Source organism: Panthera tigris, chromosome B1, assembly GCF_018350195.1.
Source record: "Panthera tigris isolate Pti1 chromosome B1, P.tigris_Pti1_mat1.1, whole genome shotgun sequence".
NCBI classification, from domain to species: Eukaryota; Metazoa; Chordata; class Mammalia; order Carnivora; family Felidae; genus Panthera; species Panthera tigris.
This window is the reverse complement of record NC_056663.1, coordinates 58744096-58758909: the sequence shown is the minus strand read 5'-3', so window position 1 is coordinate 58758909 and position 14814 is coordinate 58744096. Positions and strand designations below refer to the sequence as shown.

The window sequence follows — 14814 nt, the reverse complement described above, 5'->3', positions numbered from 1 at the left end:
GTCACTTAAGTGACTGAGCCACCCAAGTACCCCTGCTTTCAAATTTAAGACCAATATTTCTTGGCTAGTATATTTCAGTTAGAAAGAAAATAAATGGTAAATAGAATTCAGCAGCAGCATTCTTCATCCCAGTCACATGTTCTACAATCTGTTAGCCACAGTACAACTCAATGATTAGGGATTTGGGCTTGGGAGCCAGATGCCTGGGACTTGCAAGTTGCTTTCCCTCTCTCCCTGCATTTGGCTTCCTTACAAGGAAAAGGAGGAATAATTAATGCTTACAACTCATTAGATTATTGTGAAGAGTAAAGGAGTCAATACATAGAAAGCATTCAAACCAGTGCTGGGCATATAATTTGTTCAATAAATATTAACTATTAGATATTTCAATAGGAAGTGCTATGACAAAGACCAAAGTAAATACTCTATTTCCAATTATAACTTAAACAATAAGGTGATACTTTCTATAGTTCCTTTAGAAAGAAAGTGAAATAACTTATTTGCAATCCCCCCTCATTGTATAGTAAAAAAATGGGTGTACGTATGTGTGTGTATGTATATATATATATATTTACATATATATTTTTATGAGCATTAATGATTTTGCAATAATATCCTGAGGTCAGTAAATACAGCACAAGAGAAAGATTTAAAGGGAATATGTCATGTAATGAATATCATTTTAAATACCTTTTATTATTGTAAGGTTTGTTTTCACAGATTTCAGGTGACAAGTAGTATGGGGTCCCTATGCAAGTTCGAGCCAGTTCCACAGTACTAGGACAAAAAAAGAATTATTGGAGAAGCTTAAGATACTAAAATATATTATAAATTAAAACATATACACCACCATGGACATTTTATCAAAACAAAGTTTAAAATTAGTAAGTTACCTATTAAGTACTCTAGCGATTCCAAAATCTCCAAGTTGTATTGTCCCATCTTTGGTTAAAAATATGTTCTGTTTAAGAGATATAAAAAGCCAGAAATATTGTTACAGTCCAGTCCTGACAACTCTTTTCACAACAACAAATCTAGTTTAAAAAAAGCTGGGAGGTGCCTGGGTGGCTCAGTCGGTTAAGCATCCAAATTCAGCTCACGTCATGATCTCATGGTTTGTGAGTCTGAGCCCCACAATGGGCTCTCTGCTGTCAGCATGGAAGCCCACTCAGATCCTCTATCTCCCTCTCTCTGCCCCTCCCCTGCGCGCACATGCTCGCTCTCTCTCTCTCTCACAAAAATAAACATTTTTAAAAATTTTTTTAATGTTTACTTTTGAAGGAGAGAGAGACAGAGCGTGGGGGTGGGGGGGCAGAGAGAGAGATGCACACAGAATCCGAAACAGGCTCCAGGCTCTGAGCTGTCAGCACAAAGCCCGACGCAGGGCTCGAACTCATGAACAGTGAGATCATGATCTGAGCCAAAGTCGGACACAACCAACTGAGCCACCAATCAGGCGCCCCATAAACAAACATTTTTTAAAAGCTGGAATAACTGGATATCCACATACAAAAGAATGAATGTAGGTCCTTATACCATACACAAAAATTAACTCAAAATGGATTCCTAAATATAAGAACTGAAACTATACGACTGCTAGAGGAATATATGGGAGTACATCTTTGTGTTATTGGGTTGGGCAATGGTTTCTTAAATATAACACCAAAAGCACAAGCAAAGAAGAGAATATAAAGTGGACTTCACCAAAATTAAAAACTTTTGTTCAAAGAACACTATATCAAAAGTGAACAGACAACCCACAGAACTGGAGAAAATATTTGCAAATCATGTATCCAGAATAAAGAACTCTTACAATTCATTAGCAACAAAAGACAACCCACTTAAAATACACAAAGTCACATATTATGATTCCATTTACATAAAATGTCCAGAAACAGGCAATTCCATTGAGAAAGAAAGTAAATTAGTGGTTTCCAGAGTCTAAGTAGAGAGGGAATGGAAAGTGATTGCTAATGGTACAGGGTTTCTTTTTGGAGTTATAAAAAAATGTTCTAGAATTAGAGAATGGTAATGGTTTCAAAACTCTGTGAATATACTAAAAATCACTGAACAATACATTTCCAGTGGGTGAATATTAAGGTATTTGAAATATATCTCAATATAACTTCAAATAAATGAACTCAGACTCCCCCATTAAAAAAAAAATGCTTAAAAATTCCAATTAGCCTAAATATAACAAAAGAATCTTAAAATTTTCCAATAATTTACCCAATTAATTTGCATTCATAAATATATAACCCCAATGCTCTATCAAACAGTAAAGGCAGGAGTTTGTGGCACATAAATTAAACCCCACATCATTCAGGAGACTTGATTCAGACACATGTTCACAGGCAAAGATGACACAAAGCAGGGATGATGGGGATGGAGCAAAATGGGGTGAAATTGGGATTAGGTGGCAGAGTTGGGGGACAGGAAGGATGAGGTATGAAGCTCCCATCACAGATCCTTCTCTTCCTACTACACATCCGGAGGCAATCAGGCTATACGAGAGGTTACAGGTGTAAGAAAGTAAGACAAACACATGGCCTTGACACCAGGAGACAAATACCCTCTGATCTACCTAGTTTGAGGACTGAGAAAGCCCAGTGGGGCATCCATGAAAGAAACTCTACGCACAGATGAGTGAGCTATGGGGACAAAACATCTCCCACAAAGAGTTTCCAAAAAAAAAAGCCAATAAAATAATCAGAACAAGAATTCACTCCAGACAGAATTAATTCTATAAAACAGAGACAAAAACTTTAAAATAAGTATGTTTAGCTAAGAGAGGGGTGCCTGGATGGCTCAGTCATTAGGGCACGTGACTCTTGATCTCAGGGTTGTAAGTTTGAGCCCCATGTTGGGTGTAGAGATTACTTAAAAATAAAATCTTTAAAAAACAAAAAGAAAGGAAATTGCAAAGAGATAAATGAAAGAAATCCGTTTAAAAAGAACAAGACATTATGAAATAAAAACCAATCAGATTAAGAACAGAGGTATATGAAAAACCATTTAGAAATCTTGGAGAAAAAACTAGTCATTATAAAAAACAAGTAAATAGATATGTATCAGTTTAGACAAAAGGTTTAAAAAAGGATTTGGGTAACTTGAAAGTAGGCTGAGAAATTCACCTAGAAGGCAACTGAGAGACAAAGAAATAAAATGTGAAAGAACAAATAAGGTACTTGGAAGAGTTAGATTAAGAAGCTACAACACAGGTCTAGAAACATAATTCAGAAGACCATGAAGGTAATGATAGAGAAATAATATCTGAAAAAATACTGCTAAACATTTTCCAGAACATTTCTAGGTGAATATACATTCTCAGATCAAAAGTACACAACATAGGGGCGCCTGGGTGGCTCAGTCGGTTGAGCGGCCAACTTCGGCTCAGGTCATGATCTCGCGGTCCATGAATTCGAGCCCCGCGTCGGGCTCTGTGCTGACAGCTCAGAGCCTGGAGCCTGTTTCAGATTCTGTGTCTCCCTCTCTCTGACCCTCCCCTGTTCATGCTCTGTCTCTCCCTGTCTCAAAAAATAAATAAAACGTTAAAAAAAATGTTTTTTTAAAAAAGTACACAACATAATAATAACTGAACTTCACCAATGCACAACCCTATGAAATTTCAGAACAATGGAGACATACAGAATATCGTATAGTCATCCAAAGAGAACAAACCGGATAAGAAACCACTGACTAAATTCCTAAATAGCAACACTAGAGGCCAAGAGACAAATGAGCAATATCTTCAAAATTCTTTAGGAAAACAAATTTCCAGCCTAGAAGTTCATATCCAAATTATCATTAAAGTAAGAGAATGGAAAAAAGTCATCTTCAGACATAAAATATCCCCCCAAAATATACCTTCCACGTATTTATTTTTTGGGTTTTTTCCCATCATTATGAGAGTAAACCCAGAAGGAGGATATAGGAAGGAGGCAGGAGCTATTAACATACAAGGCATATAAGAAGGATATCTAGTATTATAGTGAAGGGAGAACAGTGAAGAGAGAACTGATAATCCAATGCAGACTGGATCAGGTTCAAAAATTTTAGCCTAAGACAACACTGGCTCCATATCCATTTAGAAGTTATTAGTGACAGAATAATCATACCTGTGACTTTATGTCTCGATGAAGAATTTTTCGATCATGTACATGTTTCAAGGCCAAACAGATCTGCACAAACCAATCCAAAATCTAAGAGGGAAAATCAGATTTGTCATTTCTTTTAAAATTTACATCTCACAGTATTCTTTTCTTAACCAAAAAAAAAAAAAAAAAAAAAAACATTCAGGAATATCTGGGGTTGAAGGGAACTAAGCCCTTAAAAAAAGAAATTTAGTCTACAATTTTTAACTTTACTGTAATTAATGTCACTAACATTAAGTAGATATTCAAGCTGATATATTATGTGCAAGGGTCCACACTGACTTTAAAATGTAAGAGACTGCTACTAAAGCATCTCTTATAAATCAGAATATAGAAACTTCCTGAAAAGAGTGAAAAATGAAAATACTATGAGGGTAAATGACTTTATATTTAAATACATCTTTTTTCTCCATAAATAAAAATCACGAGGGGAAAAATATCAGGCTGAAATTTGGAAGACATAGCTGAGTTTTATCTCTTTCCACATTCACCATCTATAAACATACTCTCTGAAGTTGGCTACTTAAAAGTACAAGGGCTTATTTTCTATCTCGTTCCTAACACCAAAAGAATTCCAAGTAGATGGCTTTTTAAACAGGCAAAAATTAAACTATAAGATGGTAAAAGAAAATAGAGGTTGATTTTCTATAATCTTTGATTGAAGGACTTTCAAAACTGACTTAAAACCCATAAGTTACAAGAATAAAGACTGACCATGTTCACTATATAAAATTTAAAACATCTGCAGGGCAAAATATATAATCGAGTATAATAATTATTTAAGAAAATACTTGCAACATAATTGATAGATTGCTAATTCTGTAATATGCAAAAGTTCATCCAAATCACTAAGAAAAATACTGGCAGTCAAAATAAGAAGTGGAGAAAAGACTAGAAAAGCAAATGATGGAGAAAAAATAAGCCAATAAATGTACACACAAAATACTAATAAAAATTTTTTTTAATAATAACACTAAATAAAACAAGGCACTTTTGTAACTTGAGAAAAATAAAATAACACACAAGTTTGGCCAGAATGTGAGGAAATAAGTCTTTGCATACCTTGTTTGTGAGAAAGTTAATTACAGTCATTTGGAAAAGTATGTAAAAATTTTAAATTCACATACCATTTGAAAGAACAATTGGAATTTCAAATTTGTCCTACAGATACAGTATCACAAATACAAAAGGATGTGTAAAAGGATGTTTATGCCAGCAACGTTCATCAAAGCAAAAAAATATAAACACCTAAATACACATTTAAATATATTGTGATATCACTGTACTAGATACACAGCCATTGAAAAGAATTAAGTACTTCCATGTTTCCTTAAAGGGAAAAAAAGAGAAATGAAGATGGGAAAAAGGGGGTGGGGACACTGGCCCTTTAAATACTATGGAAGTCACCTCAGCATGAAAGAGTGGGGCTTTCAATCAGGGGGGAGGTACAATAATGGCTGTCCACCTCCTTGTCTGCACCTCCAAGATCAGAAATTGCAATTAACAATCAGAGAACAGGGGTGCCTGGGTAGCTCAGTCAGCTGAGTGTCCAACTTTTGATTTAGGCTCTGGTCATGATCCAGGGTCATGGGACTGAACCCCACGTCAGGCTATGCACTGAGTATGGAACCTGCTTAAGATTCTTTCTCTCTCTCCCTCCGCCTCTTTCCCCGCTTGTGCACTCTCTCTCTCTCTCTCTCTCTCTCTCTCTCATTAAAATAAAATAATAATGATAATAATAAATAATCAGAACACAGATCCCTGACATTTGGAGGACATGGACCTTTTTGCTCACCCTGGTTCCCACAACGTGCATTTACACTGCTTCTGGGAAGTATGCAGGGCTGAATGCCTGAGTGCTGGGAGGTGCAAAATGGGTGGCAGCCACCGTTACCTAGCTAAGACCTAAAATTGACTGAAAATAAACACATTTATTATTTAAGCTTTCACCTATAAGTTGCATGCCTACAATAGACTCCAGAGATCCAAAATAGTTTCACAGGATAGATTCTGCCACTGTAATTGTTGTGTAGATGGGGAGAGAGATTCTTCCTGCTTCCGACTCCACCATCTTCCCATAATCCTCCCCATCTATATTTACTTTAAAATATTTTGTCCTTTGATTAAATAGGTAACCATATATTATTTTTCAGGTGCATACACTACTATTAGTAAATACACTATCAATATATTAATTAGCTCAACATTGTTGTAAGAGCAGCATGGTAAGACTTGCCAAATCAAAAAGAAGCTCAGCCTTTCCTGGGTTAAATTTGTACAGGAAATTATTATTAAACAAATATTTCAGAAAATGGGAAAGTTCTAGACATTTGCCAATGACTTTGCTATCCAGATTTACACTTAAGGAAAATATTCATCAAGCCCTTATTAAATATCCCTATAGAAAATTTTACTCTAGTATTGGTTACTATAATTAATTAACCAGACTTCCAGTCTAAATCATTTTGTTACACAGGCCTTTCTTTTCCTACTTCCAATCTAGAAAAGAACAAAACCATCTCAGACTCAAGCCACCCTGCAGTCTAAAACAAAACATGGACTCTGGCCCCTATGTTTTTATGCTTCAAGGCCCAGAGCATGGCAGGATGTAGTAGGAATAAGATGTTTCTGTTTAACTAATTCCCATTTCAAACAGGCTAAAATATATAATGTTCTTATTTGTGCTAACAAAACATCATTCTGAAGGATAGAAAAATGCTATTAATTAAAAAAAAAGACTTGCAAAATTCTTATTGTTTATTATGGAATAACTTCAGAGATGGACAAAAATACATAGAGTAGACCTCCATAATAATTTCTAGGATGACAAGATGCATAATATATAGTACACACACATACATCATTATGTACTAAGAACATTTATCCAAGTCCAGAACCAAATCCACAGACTATCAATGTATTTTATAGAATGTTACAAAACATAATAGCAAGCATTTTAAAGTTCAGTAAAGACAAATGAATAAAAATGAGCACAAGCAATGGAATGTATTAGGTACAATTCTAATAAAAAAAAATAGCACTCTATATATTAACATACATTACTATTTGACTTCACCACAACAGTGAAGTTGGCTATGTGGAATGAACATCCCTATTAATGAATGAGGAAATAAACTCAAAATAGTTAAGTCATTTGTTAACATAACAATTACCAAGCTGATAAGTAGAACAATGACTGAAACCCAGTTTTCTTACTCCAAGTTCTGTGCCCTATTTAATACACTTAACTGTGGAAACAGGCGATAAGTAAGAAACAGGACATTACCTTATTTAATAGTACTTAACTAAAATACAACCCAAGATCTCACCTGATCATATTTTCAAGTTACTGCCAACAAACCATAAGTCCCCATCTACATGGTATTATCAAACAAATGATTAGTTGTGCCAATTTATAGACACAGCTTTCCTAAGTACCCTGAGAGGACATTAGTGAAAACTGTGATCTCTGTTTTACAGTAAATTACAACCTTGTTGAAGAAATAATTCTAATGTGAAATTATTCCGACTACATTAATTAAGGGTGCATGATGCAGTAAAAATAAGTGTAGAGTTGAGCGAATACCATGGAGCATTACATAGCAGGTAGAAGCAACAAATGCACAGATAGCAAAACAAATGGATCAGAAACAGTACTAGGGGAAAAACAGAACTAAATGAGGTATCACACAACAGGTATGCATTTAAAAATACAAGACAACGTGCAGAGAAAGCATTTGACAAAATACAGCATCCTTTCTTGATAAAAACCCTCAAGAAAGTAGGGATAGAAGGATCATACCTCAAGATCATAAAAGCCATGTATGAAAGACCCACTACTAATATCATCCTCAATGGGGAAAAACTGAGAGCTTACCCGCCAAGGTCAGGAACATGACAGGGATGTCCACTCTCACCACTGTTATTCAACATGGTATTGGAAGCCTTAGCCTCAGCAATCAGACAACACAAAGGAATAAAAGGCATCCAAATCGGCCAGGAAGAAGTCAAAATTTCACTCTCTGCAGATGAAATGATACTCTATATGGAAAACCCCAAATATTCTACCAAAAATCTGTTAGAACTGATCCATGAATTCAGCAAAGTCGCAGGATATAAAATCAATTCAAAGAAATTAGTTGCATTCTTATACACCAATAATGAAGCAACAGAAAGAGAAATCAAGAATCAATCCCATTTACAATTGCACCAAAAACCATAAAATACCTAGGAATAAACATAACCAAAGAGGTGAAAAATCTATACACTGAAAACTACAGAAAGCTAATGAAAGAAACTGAAAAAGACACACACACAAAAAAAAATGGGAAAACATTCCATGCTCCTAGATTGGAAGAACAAATATTGTTAAAATGTCGACACTAACCAAAGCAATCTATTAATTCAATGCAATCCCTATCAAAATAACACTAGCATTTTTCACAGAGCTAGAACAAACAATCCTAAATTTGTATGGAACCAGAAAAGATCCTGAATAGCCAAAGCAATCTTGAAAAAGAAAACCAAAGCAGGAGGCATCACAATCCCAGACTTCAAGACATATTACAAAACTGTAATCATCAAGACATTATGGTACTGGCACAAGAACAGACACTCGGATCAATGGAACAGAATACAGAACCCAGAAATGGACCCACAAACATAAGGCCAACTAATCTTTGACAAAGCAGGAAAGAATATCCAATGGAATAAGGACAGTCTCTTCAGCAAATGGTGCTGGGAAAACTGGACAGCAACATGCAGAAGAATGAACCTGGACCACTTCCTCACACCATACACAAAAAGACACTCAAAATGGATGAAAGACCTCAATGTAAGACAGGAAGCCATAAAAATTCTCGATGAGAAAAAAGGCAAAAACTTCTTTGATCTTGGCTGCAGCAACATCTTACTCAACACATATCCGGAGGCAAGGGAAACAGAAGCAAAAATGAACCATTGGGACCTCATCAAAATAAAAAGCTTCTACATAGTGAAGGAAACAGTCAGCAAAACTAAAAGGCAACCAACAGAATGGGAGAAGATATCGGCAAATGACATATGAGATAATGGGTTAGTACCCAAAATGTAAAAGAACTTATCAAACTCAACACCCAAAAAACAAATAATTCAGTGTAGATATGGGCAAAGGATATGAATAGACACTTCTCTAAAGAAGACATCTAGGTGGCCAACAGACGCATAAAAAAATGCTCAGCATCATTCATCATCAGGAAAATACTAATCAAAACCACAATGAGATCCCACCTTACACCTGTCAGAATGGCTAACATTAACAACTCAGGCAACAACAGATGTTGGTGAGGATGCAGAGAAAGAGGATCTCTTTTGCACTGCTGGTGAGAATGCAAACTGGTGCGGTCACTCTGGAAAACAGTATGGAGGCTCCTCAAAAAACTAAAAATAGAACCACCCTACGACCCAGAAACTACACTACTAGGTATTAACCCAAGGGATACAGGTGTGTTGTTTCAAAGGGGCACATGCACCCCAATGTTTATAGCAGCACTATCAACAATAGCCAAAGTATGGAAAGAGCCCAAATGTCCATCGGCAGATGAATGGATAAAGATTATGTGATACACACACACACACACACACACACACACACACACACAATGGAGTATTACACAGCAATCAAAAAGAATGAAATCTTGCCACTTCCAACTACGTGGATGGAACTAAAGGGTACTAGGATGGAACTAGGGGCTAAGTGAAGGCAAAGAAAGACAAATAAATGACTTCAGTCATACGAGGAATTTAAGATACTAAACAGATGAACATAAGGGAATGGAAGTAAAAATAATACAGAAACATGGAGGGGGACAAAACATAAGAGACTCTTAAATATACAGAACAGAGGGTTGCTGGAGGGCTTGTGGGAGGGAGAGATGGGCTAAATGGATAAGGGGCTTAAGGAATCTACTCCTGAAATCATTGTTGCACTATATGCAAACTAATGTGGATGTAAAATAAACAATAAATTTTAAAAAATTAAAATTAAAAAATTAAAAATATAAGACCATGATATCCACTTTGAAAAAATACAGGGAGACATTCATTACAGATACTGAAAAAGCTGCCTAAAGAAACAAAAAAGCATAGGCTTTGCTGGAATGGGATATAACGTAGCTATTAAAACAAATATAATTGATCAACATGGACAAACATGTGACAATAATCAAGATAATTTTTTAACACAGCCTGTATTTTTTCCCTTGTATTATAAATAACATTTCCCTTGCTTTCTAAATATTTTTTTAATTTGAGTATAGTTGATACACACTGTTGCATTAGCTTCAGGTGTACAACATAGTGATTTGATAAGTTTGTATGTTTACAAACGTAGCTATCATCTATCTCCATACATTGCTATTACAATATCACTGACTATTCCTCATGCTGTGCCTTTTATTGCAGTAACTTATTCATTCTACAACTGGAAGCCCCTATCACCCACTGCTCTTTACCCATCTTGCCAAACATCCCTCCCCTTGCCACTGGTGCCACTGCTGGCAACCAGCAGTTTGTTCTATTTATAAGTTTGGGTTCTCAAGGTAATTGTTAAGTGACAAAAGCAAGATAGAGTATGCAATGTATAATATTCCATGTCTGAATATCTGTGTCTTGATGTATATATGTACATGTGCAAGTATGAAAAAGAAAATCTGGAAAAAGACACCTAAAAACGTAGTAATCTTCAGGGATGGAAGTGTGGGCAAAGAATTATTTCCATTTCTGAACCTTTTAATAATTTTACAATTTAAGCCTGTAAACAAATATTTAATAAACTCTGGAGTTAGATACTAGTAAGTTCAAACACTATACAATTTGGGACAAGCTACTTAACGTGTTAGATTTCTTATCTATTAAATAAACTACACTAATTCATGGGGGATTATAAAGTTTAAAAGAGACAAAAAATATAACATTCCTAGCACATGGCTCTCCCCATTCCCTTTTGTAAAAGCACATAATAAAAATTAAGAATGGGTGATAATGAGAACTGCAATAGAAATTTAGAGAAAGAAAAGATCACAGATTAGAGTGCTTGTGGAAAATCAAAGGAAAGGCTGGGACTTGAGCTGAACTGTAATTAAAAAAAAAAAAGGTAGAATATTAATAATAGAGAGTTGGCAAGAAAGTATTACCAAAATAAAAGAAATAATAAATACACAGGAAAAATGAGATATATAAACGTGTCCTTAACACAAATAGTGCCAAACAGGGAATAAATGATCAATAAATATTTGTTAAATGAGAAGGGGTGCATATTAGAGAATACTAGAAAAAAAAATAAGATGGGGTGTCTGCATGGCTCAGTCAGTTAAAGCGTCTGATTTCCCCTCAGGTCATGATCTCACAGTTTGTGGATTCGAGTCCCACGTCAGGCTCTGTGCTGACAGCTCAGAACCTGGAGCCTGCTTCCGATTCTGTGTCTCCCTCTCTCTCTCCTCCTTACCCACTTACGCTTTGTCTCTCAAAAATGAATAAACATTAGGAAAAAAAAAAGACTGCTCAGGTAGGATAGGGTCATATTTTAGAGATGTCTGAGGTCAAAACAGATATTAGATTGAATGTAGTTGCCAATGCAAGGCCTCCAGAGCTACAATTACTTAGGAAAGCCACATTGTTGGAAAATATGGTCTGGCAGCAGTAAGCCAAATTGACAGAATATAAAATAATTAGTCATAATGAATAATTAAGTTATATACATAAATATATGCATTTATACACACACACGCAAAGGATATAAATATATTACAAATATAATAATATTATAGACAAGAAATGAGATGGGGAACTAATAGAAACTAATTAGAACAGACAGGGAACTAATAGAAACTAGAACAGAAATGTGACTGAAATATTAGAATTTCGATACAAAACTGCCCTAATAATTACAATTAAGCATTTGTACTTACAAATAAACACACATATAAATAAACTTCGAATTGCTTCTCAATAATCAGGAGTAAGAGTCAATCTCCTACATGCTAACTCACCTGATCCTCTTGAAACAAAATGCCTTTCTGAGCATTAATTCGTTTAAACAGATCGCCTCCTTCACAGTAATCCATCACTATGTAGAGAGAACCATTTTCTACAAAATATAAACATTACATTTCATTTTTTAAAATGTATGTCAAAAGTATAGCTAAAGGTACTCAAGGGTTTACTAAAATGCAGCAATTAATTATGTTCTACTAAAAACCAGAACCATCTTCAAAAGAACTGGAGTGCAAAATCCGGTTATACAGATTGTATAATAACCTGGGTTAACAGGCAGCTCCATCATTAAAGATTTTCTACTAAGAATACAGCATCTTACTGAACAGCAGTATCCACATTGGTCTAAACATCTCTGGAACACAGACAAAATGCAGACAAACATACTTGCTTTCATTTAATAGATATATTTTCTTAAGCATCTATAAAAACATGTTTTTCTACCAATTTGTCAAAGATGGATTATAACTTAGTTTCTAATTGACCATTACTTTTCAGCTTTGTTTCATCCACTTAATCAATTACTTACTAAATATCAGATGTTGCAATGAATTCTGAGGACGCAACAGTGAGTAAGATTGTACACTCTTGGAGCTTTCTTTGATTTTATTGCTCTTTTTAAAAATTGTATATAATGTGTCAACATGAAAATAGGGCATTATCTTATTCCCCTTTATGACTCAGTCCACAGGAAAAGAAATTTCTGTGATTCTACCTACGTCTAGTCTAGACAGGACTAGAAGAACACTTCTCATCCTTCCCTCCATCTTTAGTCTTATGTAAGAGTATCACTATGCTTATTCTGCCCAGATTAGAGAGTAGCTGATATCACTTGTAACATTTACTAAGCTACTACTTACTAGTGAGACTACTGCAACTCAAAGAACAGTTTTCATTTCTTTTACTCTTCTGTGCTTATAGCCTTATTTCCATCAGTACTTGCATCTTGCACCTTGTGGTAGTGTTCTTGTTACCATACCTCCTTTTGATAAACTGTTTTTAACGTGCCATGGATTGGGAACCTATATGACTGAGCTAATTAAGAATCTGTAGGGGTGCCTGGGTGGCTCAGTCGGTTAAGCATCCGACTTCAGCTCAGGTCACCATTTCGCGGTCCATGAGTTCGAGCCCCGCATCGGGCTCTGTACTGACTGCTCAGAGCCTGGAGCCTGTTTCAGATTCTGTGTTTCCCTCTCTCTCTGACCCTCCCCCGTTCATGCTCTGTCTCAAAAATAAATAAATGTTAAAAAAAATAATTTAAAAAAAAAGAATCTGTATAATTCATGGGGACTTCTAAGAAATCCTGGCCTCACCTCTTCTCACAGATAGAAGTAGGTAACAGCCACATCAATGTAAATAATACAGAAAATGACTGGAAGACTGGCAGGACAGACTGTCCACAGCTAAATGTAGGGAAGAGGCCACATAGGAAGGTGAAGACGTGGTCAGGAGCTAAAAGGACCTGTGGGACTGACTAATGTGGGGAGTGGTGGGAGGACACCCATGGTTTGGAGAGGGGGAAGAAACGGACCCTTACACCAAGCACAGGGAACCCTCACGGGGAAGATGAATCCCCATAACATTTGGCATTGAAAACAATAGGGGCATAATTTCACACAATCTTACAATCAGTGGGGCTTAACACCGGAACATTAAAAATCAGCATGCTGGGCTCTAGGAAAGCAAGACAGCAATAGGATACTGTCACCACCCTTAAACAGAGACCACAACAAATAGCCCAGCAGAGATGAAAAACAGATGCAGCACTTTTAAAAATGTCTGGGGCATAAAGAAAAGTGGTTTATTAATCTCAGAGCTGTGCAAGCAGGGCAAGGATGTTGGGAGACTTCTCCAGGAGCAGAAGAATTGGCAGGCACCACAACACTGCCCTGTCCAGCAGTGTAGGCACATGGATACTTATAAGAAACCAGTATAGTGCCAATACTCTCCACCTAGCCTGCTAATGGTGCAACCTGCCCCACATTCCACAGGCATATCCTCTCCAGCCAGGCATTATTCCAGTTATCCTCCAACAGCCGACCCATGCTAACACCTTACACCCTGTACCCACATTCTCCTGTGGACCTTTACCTTTCAATATGCCTCTGGGAGAGCCCATCCAAAGAGATGCCATAAGACTGGCAGGCTGAAAGGACCCCCAAAAGGGGCTAGCACCCCTCCAAAGTGACTCATGCTTGAGGGGCAGACAGCCAGTCCAACTGCACCCCAGCAGTGGGCTGGGAGCAGACACCTGGTCTGACTATAGGCCCTGCCCACCAATGAAAGCTTCTCAGGAGAAAACAAAGGGACAGCGCCTTGCATTTTGGTGTTACTGCATTGCTAGTAACAGCCTGGTCTGACTCAACCCAAGCCCAAGACAGCCCCAGACCAGCCCACCAACAACACAGAGTCCAAACCCTGCCTACGAGAGGCAAAGCGAGCCACTGCAGACAACTGAATTAAAGGTAAATGCCACTCAGCCACAATAGCAGAGCATATATATCACACATAGGAGACACCCCTGAAGTGCCATGTTCTGGAGAACAGGGGACATTGAATTACAGGGCACTATAAGACCTCTTTTTCATAAAGCCACTACTTTCAAGAGCCAAAAATGCAGCTGACTTTC

At 36.6% G+C, this 14814-nt stretch overlaps 1 protein-coding gene across 7 annotated transcripts in view; it reads right to left on the bottom strand.

The window, feature by feature from the left end:
* NEK1 (NIMA related kinase 1) overlaps positions 1 to 14814 on the bottom strand; it is a 215972-nt gene that overhangs the window by 176325 nt on the left and 24833 nt on the right. For all 7 annotated transcript variants that reach the window (XM_042983644.1, XM_042983645.1, XM_042983649.1 and 4 more), the window contains exons 5-8: positions 12182 to 12279; positions 4119 to 4202; positions 894 to 961; positions 691 to 777 (exon numbers count right to left, since the gene is read on the bottom strand). In XM_042983644.1, the coding sequence (XP_042839578.1) occupies positions 691 to 777; positions 894 to 961; positions 4119 to 4202; positions 12182 to 12279 (337 nt within the window). The remainder of the gene's footprint in view (positions 1 to 690; positions 778 to 893; positions 962 to 4118; positions 4203 to 12181; positions 12280 to 14814) is intronic.